Source organism: Hemitrygon akajei, chromosome 14 (assembly GCF_048418815.1).
Source record: "Hemitrygon akajei chromosome 14, sHemAka1.3, whole genome shotgun sequence".
NCBI classification, from domain to species: domain Eukaryota; kingdom Metazoa; phylum Chordata; class Chondrichthyes; order Myliobatiformes; family Dasyatidae; genus Hemitrygon; species Hemitrygon akajei.
In genome coordinates, this window is record NC_133137.1 from 67,146,604 (window position 1) to 67,168,737 (window position 22,134).

The 22,134-nt window shown below is 40.0% G+C and overlaps 1 protein-coding gene across 1 annotated transcript in view; it reads left to right on the forward strand.

The window, feature by feature from the left end:
• LOC140738654 (uncharacterized) overlaps window positions 1–21,881 on the forward strand; it is a 98,723-nt gene extending 76,842 nt beyond the window's left edge. The window contains exons 35-42 of the mRNA XM_073066273.1: window positions 2,083–2,267; window positions 3,906–3,975; window positions 6,854–6,954; window positions 7,103–7,134; window positions 12,281–12,343; window positions 17,602–17,656; window positions 20,513–20,621; window positions 21,475–21,881. Coding sequence (XP_072922374.1) covers window positions 2,083–2,267; window positions 3,906–3,975; window positions 6,854–6,954; window positions 7,103–7,134; window positions 12,281–12,343; window positions 17,602–17,656; window positions 20,513–20,621; window positions 21,475–21,652 — 793 coding nt within the window. The 3' untranslated portion in view covers window positions 21,653–21,881. The remainder of the gene's footprint in view (window positions 1–2,082; window positions 2,268–3,905; window positions 3,976–6,853; window positions 6,955–7,102; window positions 7,135–12,280; window positions 12,344–17,601; window positions 17,657–20,512; window positions 20,622–21,474) is intronic.
• The last annotated feature ends 253 nt before the right edge of the window (window positions 21,882–22,134 follow it).

Consider the following 22,134-nt stretch of genomic DNA (forward strand, 5'->3'; position numbering starts at 1 on the left):
AATGAATTCCACAGATTCACTACTCTCTGGCTAAAGAAATTGCTCCTCAAATGTATTCTAAATGGATATCCCTCTATTCTGAGGCTGTACCCTCTGGTCTTAGACTCTCCCACTATAGGAAACTTCCTTTTCACATCGACTCGACTCCATCAAGGCTTTTCAACATTGAATAGGTGTCAATGAGATTCCCCCTCATTCTTCTGAATTTCAATGAGTACAGGCCCAGAGCCTACAAACACCTCTCATTTGACAAGCCTTTCAATCCCAGAGTCATTTTCTTTGAACCCTCTCCAATGACAACACATCCTTTCTTAACTAAGGGGCCCAAAACAACTCACAATACTGTGAGTAAGGCCTTATCAGTGTTTGATAAAGCCTTAACATTACACCCTTGCTTTTGTATTTTAGTCCTCTTAAAATAAATGCTAAGATTGCCTTTCTCACCACCAACTCAACCTGCAAATTAACCTTTAGGGAATCTAGCACAAGGTCTCCCAAACATGAGGACATCTGCAGGTGTTGGAAATTCAAACAGCACACACAAAATGCTGGTGGAACACAGCATTTTGTGTGTATTGTTTACAAGGTTTCCCAAGTCCCTTTGCACCTCAGATTTTTAAATTTTCCCTCAATTTAGAAAATAATCTGTACTTTTGTTTCTTCTACCAAAGTGCATGACCATACACTTCTCGACACTGTATTCCATCTGCCACTTCTTTGCCCATCTTCCTCGTCTATATTCTTCTGTAGCCTCTCTCCTTCCTCAACACCACCTGCCCCTCCACCTATCTTTGTATCTATCAGATCACTCCTTCAGTCTCCTTCACTCCAGGTATACCCAGCCTATTCAATCTCCTAATCACTGTAATTCACCAATCAGGCATCATCTGTTCTGCACCTTCTCCAGCACAGTCACATCCCTCCTATAGCATGATGACCAGAGATCTGGATAATACTCTGTGCGTGCCTTGTTTATAAAGTTGGTATACAACTTCTTAGCCCATCCATGCAACTTCCAATGAAGGAATACATCCCCTGTCTTCTTCATGTTTTTATTCACCTGTGTTGTCACTTTTAGGGATACCTGGACTTGTATCCTTTGCTACTTTTGTCCATATTTTCTAGAGCCCTACTGTTCACTGTATTAGGCTGTTACTGAGTTCCATTATTTATCCACTGGTTCCATTACTAGGAGGCATGTCCATCAATGGATCATGTCCTCCCAGGGACTGACTATTACAATAAACCACACAAGTGCAAGTTAGAATTGTGTTTTGCTGAGATGTGCCCACTTGGATCTGACTGTTCTAGAACCAGCCCACAAATTGCATGCTGCCCGCACAATATATAGGGCCAGATAATTTACAAGCAAGTGTATGAATGATGAGCTTGAGTAGGCCACTCACCCATCAAGGCTGCTGTGACATTTATTAAAATAAACAGTCTTTGGTAATCTCAACTCCAAATTCCTATTTGCTCTCAAACAGCCGAGTATCTATCTTAAAAATATTCAAAGGTTCCACTTCATTGCCCTTTGAGGAAGAGAGTTTCAACACTCAAAGTGATCTGGAGAGCAGTCCAGTTAACCCTTTCTTTTTAAATAGTGACACATAATTCAAGATTTTCCTTAAGATAAAAACCCTTTCCCACAATTACCCTGAAAGGATGCTTTAGGATTTTATCACTCTTACTGCCAGTGGATGAGCATCCAATGGTGCATTCCTGAGTGCACTGGGTGAAGAACTAGTAACGATAAATTATGTCTCAGTCTCTTTATATCTAAATAACATCTGCAACGTGTACAAAATATACTTAACTTCGCTTAAATGTCATTCCTATTCATTAGGCAAGAAGCCACTTACTCCTTTATTATAAAAGGTGGGATAGGTGCTATGAAACTCATCCAGTAGTCAAAACTGGGAGTAAGACAATGGTTAACAGGGCATGGTGGGTCACACAACTGATAGTTATGTTTATCAGTGAACTCAAGGAAATTTAGCCTGTTAGGTTAAACACTTCAAATTCATTCTGAGGATGAAGAACAATTACCCTTACATTTTCTCTTTTCTGTTTACATCATAGACCATTTGAAAAATGCAGAAATCTTATTCCCCAGGAAGTTTACCAGTATTACAACTCTTGTCTCTTTGACCAATGCAACACAAATGCTACAAAAATTGCCTGTGCCAGCTTACAAGCTTGTGCCCTGGCTTGTAGAAGCATAGGCATATGTGTTGACTGGAGAACATTAACAAATGGCTATTGTAGTAAGTATTAAATAATTGTCATCAGTATTCCAAACGTGACATGTTCATTAAGAAAGAATCACAAGCTTTTCTATCCAGAAGGAATTAATAAGTTGATATAGGGGATGTTTCTGTAAAATGAAGCTTCAAAAGTATAGACTTTCAATATTCTTTAAACTAAATTAAATTATTCTAATGGTCACAATGTTTACACTGAAACTGATGATCTGAATTTTGTAAACTTGCCATCCTCTATGAATTACTGCATTGTGGCAGTTGGGAGATGAACACAGAATTTGTATTTAGAGTTTATTATTCCTGGCAACATTTCTTAGAGTTCAAGTGAGGGATACAGCAGCCTGTATCCTCCTGCACAGCCAATGCAAGATTCTGTACAGCAGGAGTACAGAATGAGATGTGAATCATTTGGCTTGATTTAGTTAATTTTGTCAGTGAGGATACAATGTGCGGCATGAATATCCAGACTTTGATGTGCAGCATTCTGCACCTCAGCTACAGCTGACGGTTAAAGGTGAACTTTAACTTGAGGATGGTAATTTTAACTTGAGGATGTTGATACACAAAATAAGTTGCCAAAGAAAGTCATTGAGGATATGTTAGTGACAAATATTTCATTTAAAAAAAAGGTCAAATGGCAAGATCAGATATTTTATGATTTATTACTATTCAGATACTAACTGAAGTTTATAATTACCACAACAGTAATACAGATTTATTTATTTATTTTAAACTTGTACAACACAAATGGAAACCATTCAGCCAATCAAGTTCACACTAGGTTGTGGAGAGCAGTGCCGTCAGTCCCATTCCATTCCCTTTTCCTCAACAGCCTTGCAACTTGTTCTCACGCATGCCCATCAACTCCAATCCTTTTTTGCCTCTTGCTTGTGTTAAGGAATATATCAGCAAGTATCTGGGATATGGGTGGAAACAAAACTACAGAAAGCGGTGGATTCAGCCATTCCTTTACAGGTGAAACGCTCCCCACCATTTAGTATATTTACATGGAGCACTGCCACAGGAAAGCAGCATTCATCCTCAAGGCCCTCACTATCCAGGCCATGCTCTCTTCTCACTACTATCATCAGCTTAGGAGGTACAGACCCCTTGGGTCCCACGGCACCAGCTTCAGAAACAACCCTACAACCACGAGTCTCATAACCACCGTGAATAACTTCATCCACCACTTTTATGAACTGATTCCATGATCTAAAGACTCACATTCAAGGATTCTCAACAACTCATGTTCTCAGTATTATTTTCATTTGCACATTTTGTTTTCTTTTTCACATTGATATCTTAAAGCTTTTGTTTATGTTGGTAAAATTCTGTTGTATTTCTTTTTTCATGTAAATGTCTGCAAAAAAATGAATCCAATGGTAGTATATGGTAACATATATGCACGTCAATAATAAAATTACTTTGGACTTTGAATCATAATACCAGACAGAAATGCAGATAGTTGCAAGGAAACTCCTTACAGACAGCACACAGGGTCTGGCTCAAAAGCAGATGCATGAATCTGTGAGGCAGTACCAGCTGCTGAGTCACCAGTTTATCACTGGCACTTAATTGCTTGTTGATATTTATCAGAGTACTTTAATACTAAACATGTCACATTTTTATTTGTTTTTCAAGATTACAGCTGCCCAAATTGGATGGTTTACGAGCCTTGTGCAAGTCAGGACAATAATGACTTTGAAAACAAGTAAGTATAAGTTGTCAGCAATGCACCGAAGGAACTGACTGCTGATTTTCTATATTGAAAAATGGCTTTTAAGCCACGTTGAACAAAGGTACATACAGTATAACCGTACATATCTCTGTTACTACAGAGAAGAAATTTAGCACAAAACTATTTCTCAGAAAAAAAACATTCACTACACAAATTTTATTTTTAACAGAAGACCATTAGATATAGGAGCAAAATGAGACCATTTGACCCATCAAGTCTGTTCCGCCACATCATCGTGGCTGATGTATTTCCCTCTCGGCCCCAATCCCCTTCTCCCCGATTCCCTTCATGCCCTGACTAATCAAGAGTCTATCAATCTCTGTCTTAAATATACTGATGACTTGCCCTCCACAAATTCCACTGATTCATACTCTCTAGCTAAAGGATTTCCTCCTCATCTCATGATATAAACAAACTGCAATGGAATATTCCAGATTTTGTTCACTAGTGAGAAGTTCATTCGTGGTGAACAAGTGGTGCACCTTCAGAAGTATGTTTGAGGTAATGAAATCAAATGACTTTCTTGAATAATCTTCCCAAATAGAGAAAAGTCTGGAAACAGTCAGCAAGTCTGTAGACAGAGAAAAATAATTAATATTTCATGTCAATAATTCTTTGTCAAAACTGAAAATATTGTAAAATCAGTGGGTTTAAACATGGAGTGGAGAAAATGGGGAATACCTGTAATACAGTAAATTAGAGAACCAATTTCTAGTTAAGATGAAGGATGATTAACTCAAAACTTAAGCATCGCTTCTCATTCCATAGATCCTGCCTGACTTCTGAATATCTTCAGAACACTTTGTTTTGTTTCAAATTTTCTAGCATCTGCAATCTTTTGATTCTTAGTCTGGTTAAACAGTATGATGCACTGGATTAAGCAATGTGATAGCTTCATAGATTTTTTTTTAATAACATTTGAGGAGAATACATTGGACAGAATCATGTCGATCAATGCAAGCATTTCATTAGCAAACTGTCAGAATTTACCCAAACAAGGTACAATTAATTTCAGCAATTTGATGTGCATATAACTAATTACTTAAACCTCGAATCTGATAACAGCTGTCAAATCTGCCAGTATGTTATGTAACTGGACTCTGCGTGAAGTCCAATGGTGAAGCATGGACTTGTTGAGAGATCAAATATTTACACTGGGGAATCCACATATTGCTCTTGGAGCAGGGCAAAGAGACAGTCTAACATCTTCTGACCTGGCACACATTCTGAAATCCATTCACTTCCATGGAGGTTTGCAGTTTTGAATCAGAATTATAAGAATGAGTTACATTAAAAAAAAACTTGTTTAACTTAATTAAAGCATAATGACAACATTTTTAATATATTTCATTCTAACTGAATAATTTTACTCATTTTATTTCATCTTTACTCATTGTTAAATGCTTCTCAAATAATCCAAATTTAAGCAGCTTCAGCTGTTTGTAAGTTGATAGGGGAAAGGTTTGTGTGTATTGTGAGTGGGGGTGGGGGGAACCTTGGTTAATGTCAAAGGTTTCCATACTATTCTTTTGTTCTCCTTTTGCATTATTTATATATATTGTTATTATAGTTTATAGTATATTTTAGATATTCCACTATTTCCACTGTAGCAAAACAATAAATTTGACGACATATGTCAGTGATAATAGACCTGACTCCAAATTCAGTGTGGATCCCTGTGCCGGTTGCTATGTACCACATCACATAACCCAACTATTTTATCTAAAACCATAGGTCTATGTGTGGCATCACTTATCAGGACACTCAATAAATTCCTTGGATTGAACTACAAAAAGTGGGGCAATGGCTAATTACTGTGGCAAGTGCAGTAGTAGTCCTACTGATCAAATTCCGGGCCAGATACTCCTACAATAATTAAGGGAAAGTGTCTCCCTACCTTCCCAGTGATCCACATTACTATTCCAATAATCCAACATCTCACCAGTACCTTCATGATGCAGTACTGTACATCCTCTTTGACCAAAACCCACTAACATTACATTGCAGACAAGAGAAAATCTGCAGATGTTGGAAATCTGAGCAACCCACACAAAATGCTGGAGGAACTCTGCAGGTCAGGCAGCATCTATGGAAAAAAGCGAAGTCGTTGTTTTGGGCCATAACCCTTTGGCAGGACTGGGGGAAAAAAGCTGAGGAGTAGATTTGAAAGGTGGGGGAGGGGAGACAGAAACACCAGGCGATAGGTGAAACCTGGAGGGGAGGGATGAAGCAAAGTGCTAGGAAGTTGATTGGTGAAAGAGACAAAAGGCCATGGACAAAAGAGAAAAGGGAGGGAGGAGCACCAGAGGGAGGCGATGGGCAGGCAAGGAGATAACATGAGAGAGGGAAATGGTGAAGGTGGGGGGGGGAGGCACTACTGGAAGTTTGAGAAATCGATGTTCATGCCATCAGGTTGGAGACTACCCAAACAGAATACAAGGTGTTGTTCCTCCAACCCAAGTGTGGTCTCACTACGACATTGAAGGAGGCCATGGATGGACAAATCGGAATGGGAATGGGAACTGGAATTGAAATGAGTGGCCACTGGGAGATCATACTTGTTCTGACAGGCAGGGTATGGATGTTTGGCAAAGTGGTCTCCCAATCTACATCGGGTCTCACCGATATACAGGAGGGCACACCAGGAGCATCGAACACAGTATATGACCCCAGTAGACATACAGGTGAAGTATGTCACCCATTTGGGGCCCTGAATGGTAGTGAGGGAGGAGGTGTAGGGACAGGTGTAGCACTTGTTCTGCTTGCAAGTATTAACTTTGCAGCCACTTTTACATTCACCAGTTTAATAGAAGTGCTATTTTCATTTCTTTCAAACAAACCTGTTTTTCAGCAAGCTGACACGTAACCTGAAATTATCCCCCCTGTCAGAAGGTTGTGTTTGTCCAGATGGAACGATTCTTTCTGAAAACAGGACTGCATGCATTAAATCGAGTGAGTTGCTTCATTTTTAGTTTAAAAAAAGGACAAGCCACTTGATCAACAGTAAACTTTAAGTAAATTGATATTTAATTAATGAGTAATTCTATTTGCAATTTGTGGAAATATAATGCTGACAGTAAGGTTATACTTTGTTTTACAGGTTGCACAGACAGTTCAGGAAATAGAAGATTTGTAAGTGCTTTTTTTTGAAACCACTACATAATTTAAAAAAACTTTATTCACAAGAGATTTTGCAGATGCTGGAAAACTTGAGCAATATACAAAAAATCCTGGAGGAACTCCGCCTGTCAGGCAGCATCTATGCATAAATTTTATCAGGATTGGACAGGAAGGGTGTAGAAACCAGAATAAGAAGGTGGGGGAGGGGATGGAGTAGAAGCTGGCAGATGGTAGGTGAGACGAGTTAAAGAGGAAAGGTAGATTGGGAGAAGAGGGCAAGATGAAGTGAGAGGCTGAGAGATGATTGGTGGAAAAGTTAACAGTTTAAGAAGGAATCTGAAAGGAGACGATGGTGGGCCTTTGGAGAAAGGGATGGAGGAGAATTCCAGAGGAAGTTGATGGGTAGATGAAGAGAAAATAAGGGGTGAGAGGGAAATGAAAATGGAAAAGAGGGAGCGGCAGATATTACCGGAAGTTAGAGGAACCAATGTTATACCATCAGGTTGAAAGCTATCCAAATGGAATATGAAGTGTTGCTCTTCCAACCTGAGTGCGGTCTCATTGTGGAAGTAGAGGAGGCCATTAACAAACATGTCAGAACAAGAATGGGGTTAAATAAAATGGGTTGCCACGAAGATGTCAAGTCTTTTGTTGTGGATTGACCAAAGGTGCTTGATGAAGCTGTTGCCCAATCTATATCTGGTCTCCTTGCTGTAGAGGACCAGTAGATTACTCCAACAGACACACCAGTGAAGTGTCACCTTGCCCAGGAGGACTGTTTAGAGCCTTGATAGGTGGTGAGGGAGGAGAGGTGCACGTGTGGCACATCACACACAAAATACTGGAGGAAATCAGCAGGCCAGGCAGCATCTATGGAAAAGAGCAATAGTCAACATTTTGGGCCAAAGCTTTGCCTGGCTTTTCATCAGTTACATTGAACAGTCCATGTTCCAAGCCTGCACTGGTAATGCTCCCAATCTGTTTCTAAGCTACAATGCATTGGTACTGCTTCCTGTGACCCATGCTGAGTTCGTCAATTTCACCTCTCCCACCAATCACCACTCCCCCCCCCCCAGCTTTTCACTTCATCCCCCCTTCTCTACCCATCCATTTTCTCCCCCTTAACTTGTCTCACCTATCACCTGCCATGGCGCATGTCCGGCTTGCGGAGATAAGTTCCGGGATAAGGGAATCATGCAGAAAGCAATCCCGATGGAAAGTGGAGAGATGGTGGGGGGTGGGGGGGGGAGGTGCTTAGTGGTAGGATCCTGTGGTAGATGGAGGAAATTATGAAGAATGTTGTGCTGGATGCTGAGGCTGGTGAGGTGTCAAGGGGAATCCCATCCCTGTTAGGGCAGCAGGAGGATTGGGTAAGGGCACATGTGGAGTAAATGGAGGGAATTCAGGTGAGGGTAGATGTGCATTGATGGTAGAAGAAGGGAAAACTGTTCTTTGAAAAAGGAGGATTTCTCAGATGCTCTAGAATGGAAAACCTTATCCTGAGAACAAGTGACAGGGTGGTAAGAGGTATATTCAAGACAGCTGTGACAGTCATGAAAGGTATCAGCAGAGATGGATACAGATCAAGAAAGGGGAGAGAGGTGTCAGATGGACCAAGTAAATCTGAGTGCAGGCTAAAGTTGATAAAATTGCCAAGCTCAGCATGGGTTACGGGAAGCAGTACCAATGCATTGTAGCTTAGAAAGAGTTGAGGAGCATTACCAGTGTAGGCTTGGAACATGGACTATTCCATGTAGCTGATGACAAGAAAGGCATAGCTTAGGCCCATGTGGGTGCACATGGCTAAACCATGGGTTTGGAGAAAGTAGGTGGAGCTAAAAGAGAAATTATTGAGGGCGAGAACCATTTTCGCCAGAGGAGGGAGGGTAGTGGTGTTGGGGAACTGGTAAGATCAATTGTCCAGAAAGAAGTGGAGTACTTTAAGGCTTTCCTGATGAGTGATAGAAATGTATTGAGACAAGATGTTCATTATATAATGAGGTGATCAGGGCCAGCAAACTTAAAGTAATTGAAGTGATGGAGAGCAAGTGAAGTGTCATGGATGTAGGTAGCAAGGGACAGGACCAAGGGGGACAAAGTGGAGCCAGGGTATGCAGACACCATTTCAATGGGGCAGGAGCAGGAAGAAACAATGGGCCTAATAGGATAGTCAGCTTTTGTGGATCTTGGGTAGGAAGTATAAGCGACCAGTTCAGGGTAAGAGAACTGTGAAGTTGACGGCAGTGGTTGGGAGATCTCCAGAATCAGAGCTTGGTGATGGTGTGGGGCAATGGTCTGATTCTCCTTAGTGGGGTCCTGTTCAAGGGGTAGGTAAGGGGAGGTGTGTGAGAGGTGCTACCAGGCCTCAGCAAGGTAGACGCAACAAATAAATCTTATTTATTGTATCACACTGAATTTATGAGCAAATGTTATTTGGCATCTAAAAGGCTTAAAAGTTGAAAGATGTGGAGATTATAACATTATAAACATTATAATATTCATGAAATCTGCTCTCCATCATAACCACATGACAGGACAAAATTCTTACACACTGTTTGGGTCAAATTTGACCCGTTTTGACATTTGACAGCAGTAAAAACACCCTACATGCCATTTCTTTAGCCAAAATTTGATGGCTTTTCCTAAAGTGACCCAAAATGTGCAAAAATGAAAATATTTAAAAATTTTATACTTTTGTACATGTGCTACAATTTTTTGTACATTGAGGCTGTTCCAGGTCAAATTTGACCCGTATCTATTGAAATGGACTTTAGATCTCTGAAACATTAATTAAGGATTAATCGCCCATTTATTCATGTCAGATAGGCTATTTATACATTCTAAATCAGATTCAGATTCAGTTTATTGTCATTTAGAAACTACAAATGAAATGCAGTTAAAAAATGAGACAACGTTCCCCCAGAATGATATCACAAAAGCATATGACAAAACAGACTACACCAGAAAATCCACGTAACGTTTGGCAATCCCCAATCCAGAGTCCGGAGAGGCTGCTGCGTATTAATATCGCGCTACCGTCTAGTGCGTTCCCCGGAAAGGAGCTCCAAATCCACCAGACAAAAACAAGACCAAAAACCAAAGCTACAAGACCTGCACAAAACCACATAATTGCAACATATAGTTACAACAGTGCAAACAATAGCATAATTGATAAAAAAAAAACAGACTTTGGGCACAGTAAAAATAGTCCAAGATGTTAAAGGACTGTAAGTTCAAAAGAAATCACCACAGTTTCCACAAGTCCCCAGGGTCCCGACAGACTCGCCATCCCACGCCGGCAGCAGAAGGGAATACCTCCGCTATGGACTTCCAAGGTGCCGCCCGACGCAGCCTCGCAGACACAGCACACAGTGGAAGCTCCGTCGAAACCAGCCTCGCAGACACAGCACACACCGAAAGCGACCTGAGTCCGTCGAAAGGACTCCGAGTCCGTCGAACCTCTGAGCCGACGACCATCCCCTCCGGCACAGCTTCTCCGAGCACCATCCTCTGCCGAGCGTATTAAGACAGCCCCGCCAATGGCCATCGGCAACGCGACCCCGAGGACCGGGGGCCTGTTCTTCCCAGCAGAGTCCCGGACCTCACAGCAGCAGCAGCAGCAACGAAGGTCTTCCTGGAATTTCCCGATGTTTCTCCGTGCTTCCACGTCCTTTTTCAATCGATTATGATTGCACATGTAAATAGATATTTGGCATAGACACTTGTTATGAGGGGATTCTTGGGCCAGGTCAAAATTCACCCGGACCATACTGTGAAGGTATAGAATATGAACAGGTTGCCTGGGTTAACTTGTATAATATAATTGCAAAAAAAACCACTCTGGAAACAACTCCTTCTCTTTTGTAGACACATTTATATTGAGGTCTATGAATATGATGAACAAATGAATCAGACTTGAGGCCTGGGAGGAATGCAGTGCAGATGACGGAGAGGAGGGATGATTAAGATCTAGGCTGGGAAGGAGACTTGGAAGAAATGCAGAGAGAGAATTGCAATATCATGGGGGAATTATGGAAATGAATAAAGATTTGCAGCTAGAGATAGAATTATGAGAGAAAAGTGTTCTGAGAAAGATGACAAAGCCTTCAAGGCTGCGAGAAATTGAAGAGAAAAGAAGAGAATGAGCTATCAGGAATAGAGTAGGGAAATGATTCAGAGAAAGAGTTGAGAACACTCAAGGGATAGGTGTATCCATGGGAAATTTGAAACATGAAGGCTTGATCAGAGGGGAGATTAGGATCTGCAGATGTGGGAAAAGAAGAGTTCTGGAACAGAATCAAAACTCGTAAAATTGTAAGAATGGAGGTTAATGAGTTCAAATGAACTTTTCTCAGAAAACCTCCTATTTTTGGGCAGTTTTATAGTCAACAAACACGTAACAACTGGACCTGAATCTACAACTCTTGATGCCTACAGCACACTCATAGCATCATTAAAGACCCATCCCATTCTGGATACTGTCTGTTCAATCTCCTGCCATCTGGAAGGAAATATAGAAACATCTTAGACAACACAACAAGAACTGATAAACAACTTCTTTCCGAGGGCTGTTGTGCAGATGAATAATGCTACACCCTGGCTTGCCAATAGCCTTTGAGTGTTATGGTCTATCAAAGTCACTTGTTGCACGTAAATATGTGATTTCTTTTATTAAGCCGTACCACATGCATTGTAAATATCTGTTTTGCATGGACTGGAGTAACATAGCAATCTCATTGTTTTGAGCAATAACAATAAGGTTCTGTTCCATTCTATAACTATATAGGCTGTCTAATCCAACTGGTAGAGGAAGAGTGAATTGAGTGATTTTCCATTTGAGTTCCAGTCATGATTTAGGTCCCATTCTTTAGACTAATGTACTAGTAAATACTAAAACAGTTACTCATAATTAAGAGTTTTTTTTTAATTTAACACATTTTTACCCTAAGACATGCTGCCAAAACATTTTTTCTGCAAATAAGCCCTGGAACACCAGGATATGATGAATACTGGGATATCCAGAAATTGCTTGTGAAGGAAGCACAAGAAAGCAAGATATTTCCATGTATAGTCCAATGAAATTTCTCAGTGGCTTACATTTGACTTTATTTTCATTTGGAAACTATATGACACCTTTTTCTGTATGTTTCATTCCTAGGAAGGAGAAATATGGAGAAATTCCCCTGATGAATGCATCTTCCAGAAATGCATTAAATCTCAAGTTGGTATCACATTTTATTACATATCAGTACATATCAGTGGGTTGGTAAAATTTTAAAAAGTAACAGAAATACTTGAAGAACTTGAAGAAAAGGGACATACTCATGGACTCTACAACTCAAGCTCGTTTGCACAGCATGTCTTCTTTCGTACATTGGTCAGAGAGGCATAGGACACTAGAGCACAGAAAATGGCCCTTCCGCCCATCTAGTCACTGTCGAGCTATTAATCTGCCTGGTCCCATCCACCTGCACCAGGACCATAGCCCTCCATTTCCCTCCATCCTTGTAACTATCCAAATTTTTCTTAAAATGTTGAAATTGAATCCAAATCCACCATTTCCACTCTGGACTGCAGTTCATTCCACACTCTCACTATCCTCAGCGGAAAAAGCCGGCTTGCATTTACCCTATCCTATACCCCTCACAATTTGGTATACCTCTATCATATCTCCCCTCACTTTCATACACTCTAGGGAATAAAGTCCTAATCTGTTCAACTTTTCCCTATAACTCAGCTCTTCAATTCCTAACAATATCCTTGTAAATTTTCTCTGTATTTTTTCAAATGTATTGGTATCTTTCCTTTAAATAAGTGAACAGAATTGCACACAATATTCTAAATCAGGCCAAACCAAAGTCTTGTACAACTTCAACATTGCATCCATCTCTTGTATTCAATACTTTAATTTATGAAGGTCAATGTGCCAAAAGCTTTATTTACAACCCTGTATATTTGTGACATCAATTTCAGAGAATTATGAATCTTATTCCCAAATCACTCTGTTCCAGTGCACTCGCCAGTGCCCCACCCCGGTTTGTCCTCTCAAAGTGTAATACCGCAAACTTCTTACATTAAATTTCATCCTCCATTTTTTCATCTCACTTTTTCAGCTGATCTAGATCCACTGCAAGCTTCCTCACTGTCTACTATGCCCCCAATCTTCATGTCATCACAAACTGGTTAACTACATTATAGGCCAAATCATTGATATAGATGACAAACAACAGCAGGCTCAGCATTGATTCCTGCTGTACACCCAGTAGTTACAGGCCTCCAGTCAGAGAGATAACTGTCTACTATTAATCTCTAGCTTCTCCTGCAATGCCAATGGCTAATCCAATTTACTGCTTCTTCCTGAATACCAAGCAATTGTAATTTCTTGACAAACCTGTCAAATGTCTTGCTAAAGCCCATGTCGACAACATCCACTGCCTTGACTTCATCAACTTTAGGGGTAACTTCCTCAAAAAAACTCTGTGAGATTGGTTAGACATGATCTACCACACACAAAGGCATATTGACTATCCCTAATCAGTCTCTGTCTATCCAAATACTTACAGTGCAAATCTGGTCCCTTAGAATACCTTCCAATAACTTACTCACTACTGATGTCAGGCTCACTGGCCCATAATTTCCTGGCTTATTTGTGGAGCCACTTTCATTGACCACTTTCTGTATAAAAACTTACACCCTCTCAACTTATATACATGCCCTCTGGTATTATACATTTCAACCCTGGGGAAAAGACATTGTCCACACCTCTCATAATCTTATAAACCTCTAATGGATCTCCCCTCAGCTTCCGTCACTCCATAGAAAACAACCCAAGTTTGTCCATCCTCTTGTTATAGCGCATGCTCTCTAATTCAGGCAGCATCCTGGTAAACCTCTTCTGCACCTTCTCCAAAGCCTCGACATCCTTCCTATAATGGGGTGAACAGAACTGTATGGAATACTCAGGAGCTGCCTAACTATAGAGTTTTATAAAGCTGCAACATAACTTGCTGACTTTTAAATTCAATACCTCAACAAATAAAGGCAAGCATGCCATTTGCCTTCTTAACCACCCTATCAACCTGTGTAGCCTGTTTCATGGAGTTAACAACTTGGACCCCAAGATCCCTCTGCTCCTCAACACTTAAGGATTTTACCTCTGTACTCTCTCTTCAAATTTGACCTACCAAGGTGCAACAATTCACATTTGGCCAGGTTAAATTCCATCTGCCATTTCTCCATCCATACCAACTGATCTATATCCCGCTGTGTTCTTTGCCAATCACCTATACAAAGAATACACCAACAATCTTCCTATCATCTGCAAACTTACTAACTCACCATTCGACATCTTCATCCAGGTTATTTATATACGTCACAAACAGCACAGAATAGGTCCCTGTGGAACACCACTAATTACGGATCTCCAGCTAGAATAAGTCTTTTTGACCACTACCCTCTGTCTTCTGTGGTCAAGTCCATTCTGAATCCAAACAGCTATTTCACCATTGATCGCGTGCATCTTAATCACCTGGATGAGATGAGGTCCATGAGGGGCTTTGTCAAACCCTTTATTAAAGTCCATATAGACAACATCCACAACTCTATCTTCATCAATCAATCACCCTTGTCACCTCATCAAAAAAAAACCTAATCAGAATCAGGTTTAATATCACTGGCATATGTCTTAAAATTTGTTCAAGTTAGTAAAATATGACGCCCTGCACAAAGCCATGTTGGCATCCCTAATTAGGCCATGGTTTTCCACTTATAAATCCTATCCCGAAGAATTCTCCCCAGTAACTTCCCTACCACTGATGTGAGACTCACCACTTTATAGTTTCCAGTATTATCCCTGCTTTTCTTCTTGAATAATGGAACAACATTGGCTACTCACCAATCCTCCTGGACCTCACCTGCAGCTAGAGGGGGCACAGAGAAATTGGTCAAGGCCCCAGAAATCTCTTCACTTACCTATTAATTCTCTCAGCACTGATCTCCCTGTCCCCCTACGCTCTTCTTCTTGGTAAATACTGATGTAAAGTACTCATTAGCAACTTCACCCACATTCTTTGCATCCAAGCAAATGGTCCTCCCTTTATCTTTGAGTGATCCTACCATCTCCATAGTTATTCTCTTGCTCCTGATGTACTTCTCTTTAATCCTACTGGCCAAGGATTTTCATGGCCCCTCCTGGCTTTCCTAATTCCCTTCTTGAGTTTTTTTCTGGCTTCTTTATAATCCTCAAGAGCTCTGTTTGATTCTAGCTTCCTAAGATTTATGTACTTTTCCTGTTTCTTCACCTCCTTCAACATCCGAGATTCTCTTACCTTGAAATCCTTGTCCTTCCTTCTGACTGGAAGATACTTGTCCTGTACTCTGTGCAGTTGGTATTTAAACACCTTTCACATGCCAGGCATGGACTTGCCCAAAAAAAGCTGTTCCCAATGAACTCTTCCTAGTTCCTGCCTAATGCTCTCATAATTTGCCCTGCCTCAATTTAATGCTCTCCCACAAGTTCCACACTTATCCGTATCTATAGCTATCTTAAAACTTAAGGAGCTGTAGTCACTGTTGCCTAACTACTCACCCACTGAAAGGTCAGTCAGCTGTCCAGACTCATTACTCAACACCAGATCCAGTACAACCCCTTCTCGTGTTGGACTATCTACATATTGATTTAAGAAACCCTTCAGAATTCACATCTGTTCCATTTAAACCAGTTGCACTACGAAGGTCCCAGTTTATATGAGGGAACTGGAAGAACCTAAAAACAACCCTATTGTTTTTACACCTTTCTTTAATCTGCTTGCATTTCTGTTCCTCAATGTCCCAGTGGCTATCGGGGAGTCTGTAGTACAATCCCATCAGAGTACACCATAGTTACATCCATTAGTTTTTTACCCTCCCGGATGGTCCTTACTACATCCAGCTCTCTCCTTGACCTACAGCATCCTATGTGTAAGGTGTTCAGGAGCTGAAATTGGGTGCACTTCCAGCAGATGTAACCATCAGGGACCCCGTCAGGTATGCTGAAAGCCCACATCTCACAGGAGGAGCATTCCACCACATTAACCATCCAGCCTACACTGAACTAAGGTTTAAGGGTTTATAGACATAAAAAGAGCTTACCTGTTCTTAATTGTGTATTTTCACTGACACCTTTGAGTTTTGCGCTCTCTTCACCTTTACTCACCAAAGCCTGAGCCCTTGAACACTGGTCCATTCCAACATCGATTCTATTGTGAATGCCTGCAAGAAAGTGAATGTCAAGGTAGTATATGGTGTCATGCATTTCAATGTCCATCATCACCAGTTGCCTAGTAGCATGATCACAGGCCAAACTGGCAAAGTATAGAAAAACATACCAGACTGGGTCTGTGGCAGCTACTGAACAAAGAGGAGGGATAAACCAGCCCCACCATCTACCTGTGGAAAAATGTATCCATTCATTACAGTACGGTAGAAGTGAGCAGCATGCATTCCTTTTTCACACAGAAGATGCCCGGCATCACTAAATGGGCTAGATTTGGAAGCTGCTCAAAACTGGCCAAAAATAATGTAGGGACTACTTGAAAAGAAACAAAAAGTCATTGAGAGGCTAAGTGAGAGAGTATCACACTGTATGACGTGCTTCCAACTAACTGAATTCCAAGTCAAAAAAATGTTTAATCCTTCATTACAAACCAACATTAAAATCATCTGACTGTTCCGTAATTCACGTAAAACAAAATTGAGTGAGACGAACATAATTGAATCAAATTCAAGTGAAGATGAGTAGTCAACAAAAAAAAAAATGCACTCCCTCCTCTCTATGTCGCCATGCAGGTGAACAGAGGATTAAATTCATTTATTCCTACCGCCACATAACAGCGTGCGCCGCCAGCCAACTGCTGCCCAAACCACATGAGGATGCACAATACAAATACATTACAGACGGTCAATAGATACGTGGCTCCTACACATTAGGTGCTGTAGACTATCAGTAGCAATGTATATGGCCAGAATTTGTAAACTTATGGCCAGGCATATCCCTCACTGTATCACAACTATAAAACCATGGAATCAGCTCTGGTTCAGAAGGGCATGCTACTGGCAGCAGCAGGATATCTAAGAGGAAGTGCCACCCCAAGTGGAGCTGCAGCACAGGACCATGTGATTGTCACGTAGTAAAACGAGCATGTCAGGTATATTGAAGCTTACATTTTTAGGCTGAGGCAAAATGACAGGGCGATTTGATTAAGATTATCAGGGTTACGAGGTTTTGTTTGTTGGAGTTGGGGGGGGGGTGGTGAATTTGTGAAAGGTAAGCCTGCTTGAAGTTTTCAAGGAGAAAGGTGATGCCTATGAAATCATATTTTAACCGAAAATGACAAATTGTACTTAATTTGCAAGTATTCTTATGTTTCTCTGATTCCAGTGCTATTCATATTCTGATAACGTTTATAGTGTTTACTAATTATAATTTTTCTCTGTGTTTAGACAAGAACAATTTGGGATCGAGTTCACTGCTGCAACTCATGTTTATTGAAAGAAGGTATTCACGTGCCACCTTTATTCCCAGTTATAGTTTAAAGCAGTTGCAAACTGTGACAGGCTCGTGTGTTTCAGCTGGATTCTAGTGTGAGGCAGAGGATTGTCTCAAAAAGTTCCGTCATTCTGGGGAGCAAAATCACTAGCAAAATTACATCCAGTACAACAATCATTAGTAGTCTCTCAGATGTGAATCCTTGTACATCTGATTGCATTTGTTCTCATTTCTTCTCACACTATTTTTCACACACACAGCAGATTTCAACATCTGGCTTTTGGAACTATTAACCCAAATTCACACTTTAAAGCCAAGGAATTCCTTTTTGTACTTAGGGTGGGGAGTTCCTCAATTTCACTCTGGGAAACAACTCATCTGCACCCCAATCACAGGCCACTTAAAGAAAGTGGGTGCAGCATGCAAGCTAATAAAAACATTTCAATTGAACCACCTAGCAGCCTCTGTGATACCTCTCTCTAGTGACAGAAAGGAAATCCTGAAAACCCAGCTAAAATACTCAGTGCAAATCTTAATTAATCGCAGATTACTTTCCCTCCAGCCTTCATAAAATGATCTAGCATGCTATACAGCAATTGTTATCTGGTGAACATGCCTGAGGCTAAGTCGACCTAATTCAATTGTTTCTTTCCCCTTCATTCTCCAACCTCAATAAACCCTGCTGCGGATGACAAATTATACAAATTTTACAAAAGTTGCAAGTAGATATATGACGTACGTGTTGGTCCTTTGTTTCAATGTTGAGTTGTTTTCAATTATACTCTCATTCTAATAATTTGGGCACCTGGGAGAACTCCCCCACTCATCCCCTTGATAGAGATGGGACACAAATTTCATCTATGTCCAAAAATACCTTGGTGGAATGGAATGGGTCTGATGGGGATGCTCTGAAAGCCAGGATAGCAATGGGCTAAAAGACTTCCTTTTACATGTGAGAAATAGAGAAAAGTATGAAATATAAAATGAAAATTACCTCTCACTGAAATGCGACCATTGAGCCAACAATGCTCTGGGTCTTTTAGTGTCTGTCTGGAATATCAGTGTACACACATGTCAAATATATCCAATTAGGTTAACCATGAAAACAATAACCAAATGTATCCAGTTGGTTCAAATAGTACTTCAATATAAACAAGTAAAAGTTCAGTACAATATATCCTGTTTGATTTATTTAATGTTTATAATTTGAACATGCAGCTAAAATTTTCTCTATGTACCCATATATTTACCTGTAGTGCCACTAAGCTGAATTGGTAATCCCTACCTGGGGTCTTTCTATTCTGTAAAGGACAGTACCATATTGAGCAAGGTTCATTTATTCAGGTCATCTGAGGGTGTAAGTGGGTTAAAAAATGACATAACTTTAAAACTATAATTCCAAGTAAACCCATCTCCAAACTCCTAGACCTAAGATTCAAAACCTCCTTTTGCAACTGGATCCTTGACTTCCTGACCAACTCACCGTTGTCAGTATGAATAGACAACAACCCCTCTGCCATGATTCTCCTTAACACTGGTTCATCACAAAGCTGTGTCCTTAGTCTTCTACTTACTTCCCATACTCCCATGTCTGTGTGGCCAGATTCTTCTCTAATTCCATCTACAACTTTGCTGGTGAATGCCATACAGGGCCAAATCTCAAATAACCATGAATCAGAGTAAAGAAAGGTGAAAGAGAGCCCAGTGACATTGTGTCATACCAAAAACCTTTCCCTCAGTTCAGCAAAATAAAGAGCTGGTCATTGACTTCAGGAAGGGGCAGTGCACATTTTCTTGTTTACATCCATGCCACAGACGTCAAAAGGGTTGAAAGATTCCTAGAAGTGAATATCACCAAGAGCTTGTCCTGATCCAACCATGCAGACATCACAATAAAAACAACATACCAGTACCTTTATTTCCTAAAGAGGCTGAAGGAATTTGGCATAGCACCTTTTGATCATCACAAATTTTTATAGATGCACCGTAGAAAGCCTACTCTCTAAATTATCACGGCTTGGTATGGCAATTGCTCTGTCCAAGACCAGCAGAAACTGCAGAGAGTTATGGACACAGCTCAGCACATAATGGAAACCAGCCTCTCCTCCGTTTACACTCTGTTTACACCTCACTGCATCTAAAGTAATCAGCATAATCAAAGTTCCCTTCAACCCTGGACATTCTCTCTTCTCCCCTTCCCATTGGGCAGAGGATGAAAAAGCATGAATGCATGTACAATCACGCTTAAGGACAGATTAAAAAAATATTGAATGTTATCCTAGAATGAAAAGATGGACTCTTGACCTCACAAGCTATCTTGTTATGGCCTTACACCTTATTATCTGCCTGTATTGAACTTTCTCTTTAAACGAACACTTCATTTTGCATTCTGTTATTGCATTTCCCTGGTAATATCTCAATGCACTGATCTGATAAAATAATCTGTATGATAGTACAACACAAATCAAAGTGTTTTACTTTACCTTATACATGTAGTGATAATAAACCAATTTACCAAATCCCTTTTAATTTGATTTTCCCTTCTCTCTACTTTGAAAAGTCTGCAAGAATTATAAGGCTTCATATTAGTCTTCCAATTCTATTAGTCATTATCCTCCATCACAGTTGTCATCCATAACATTTGTTGGAGGATAATATTATATTTTATGTTTTAGTTAGTTGCTCCTTGGGAGTCTACCTAACCAAATTAATTTCCTTTCACTTCCCCCTTCTACTAGATATGTTCTGCTAGGGATGATATTTATATAAGTTTTATAATGGCAGTTGTTTTGCTGCAAGTAGAAGCATTTTGTTTGTGTTTTTCCTATTTTTAATGTTGACCTGATTTTAATTTTCTTTTCATAGATGCTTGTCAGTTGTTGGTTTATTCCAAAAATGTCACACAGACAAAATCAGGCTGCTCGGCAGAAATTCATTTGGCAAAATGTCAAGGTAGCTGCCCTGGAAAGGTTGAGTAAGTACTTTTTAGAATAATTGTAGGTGGATAGAGATTGCAAAGAGAAAAATGCCTGGGAAAATGTCAAGCAGAGTTGCAGAAGGTGGCATAGCACAAAATTGTTCAACATGGAAGAACTGCAGGCATAAAAAGGGGACAAATCACACAATATAAAAGTCTGAGTAGATTGCATAACGTAATGTGAAATTGGATGGGCAACCATAATCAGAGGCTGGGGTCATAGTGAAGAACAAACTTCACTCAAGCCAAGGATGTCAACCAGAACTTCCACGATTAAAGCAATGTTTCAACTTAGTTTGCCAGTTATCTTTCTGACATTTTTTGAGCCCTCTCCAGCCAAAGGAAAGAGCATAAGAAGGAGAAGTAGACTATGTATGTCTTTGAGTTTGCTCTGCCTCTGATTTGATGTTAACTTCTGCTGCACTTTCCTTTTTGTTCCTCATAAATCACAATGATTTATCTTAGCCTTTATTCACTATCCAGAGGGGCAAGGTGATGATGTTGAGTTAGATTCCTCATTCCAATACAGGAAAGATAATTCCCTTTTATTGAACTATCAAAACTTCTTGCTGTTCAAAGCAAAGTTTGAAATTATACACACCAAAAATGAAATCACTGTGAAAAGTCATGTGAAACCCACATCAGATTTCTGATATGCAGGTTGAGAAAAGAAAGGAGCTGCTACAAATCACAGTTATTTAATCTCATACTTTAATTATTCTGGTGTGTTCATTGTATTTTAAGGTATTTAATTTTCAGCTGACATCCAACCTATGCTAAAATTCTTTTGGTTCCTATTGATTGATTTTATTTGAACTGATACACAATTTGCCACTCTCTTATTTTCCAGATTTGACACTGATACTAAAAGCATGATAAACGAATGTAGTTGTTGCCAAGCTACCAGGACTGAAAATAGGACAGTGAATCTCGATTGTGGAAGTGGAGTCAGCATGCCTTACAACTATACTTACATAGCAGCTTGCAAGTGCAACAGTAACAACTGTGATAAAAATACACTAGCTTAATTGAGCTCAATTCCTACCATCTGTTGATCCTCTAATATAAAATTGCGACCAATCTGCAGTTAACTTTTAATGATTTTCTTGATATAGCTTTGGCTGGTAAACCCTCTTTAAAAAATAAGGTACTTCCACCTGATCTTATAAAGAATCGTGGGATCTATGTAATTATTTTGATAAGATGATACATCACTGACAGTTACTAAAATCAATAAATGCACGGAAAGAAATTTTATCTGATGTATGTCATTCTTTCAGACTTTCAGCTTATTGGAAAAACTGAAAGCACTTAGTGGGTCAAGCAGTTGCTGTGGGTAAAGAACCCAACATAAAACATTAATATTGTTTCTTTATGCACAGATGCTCTCTTTATTAATTAATAATGACCTTGTCTTATTAATTGCTCAGATTTGAGTTATTTTCAACAGCAATCCAGTAAAAACTATCTGATGATAAAAAAAAACTGCTGGAGGAATTGAGAGGGATCA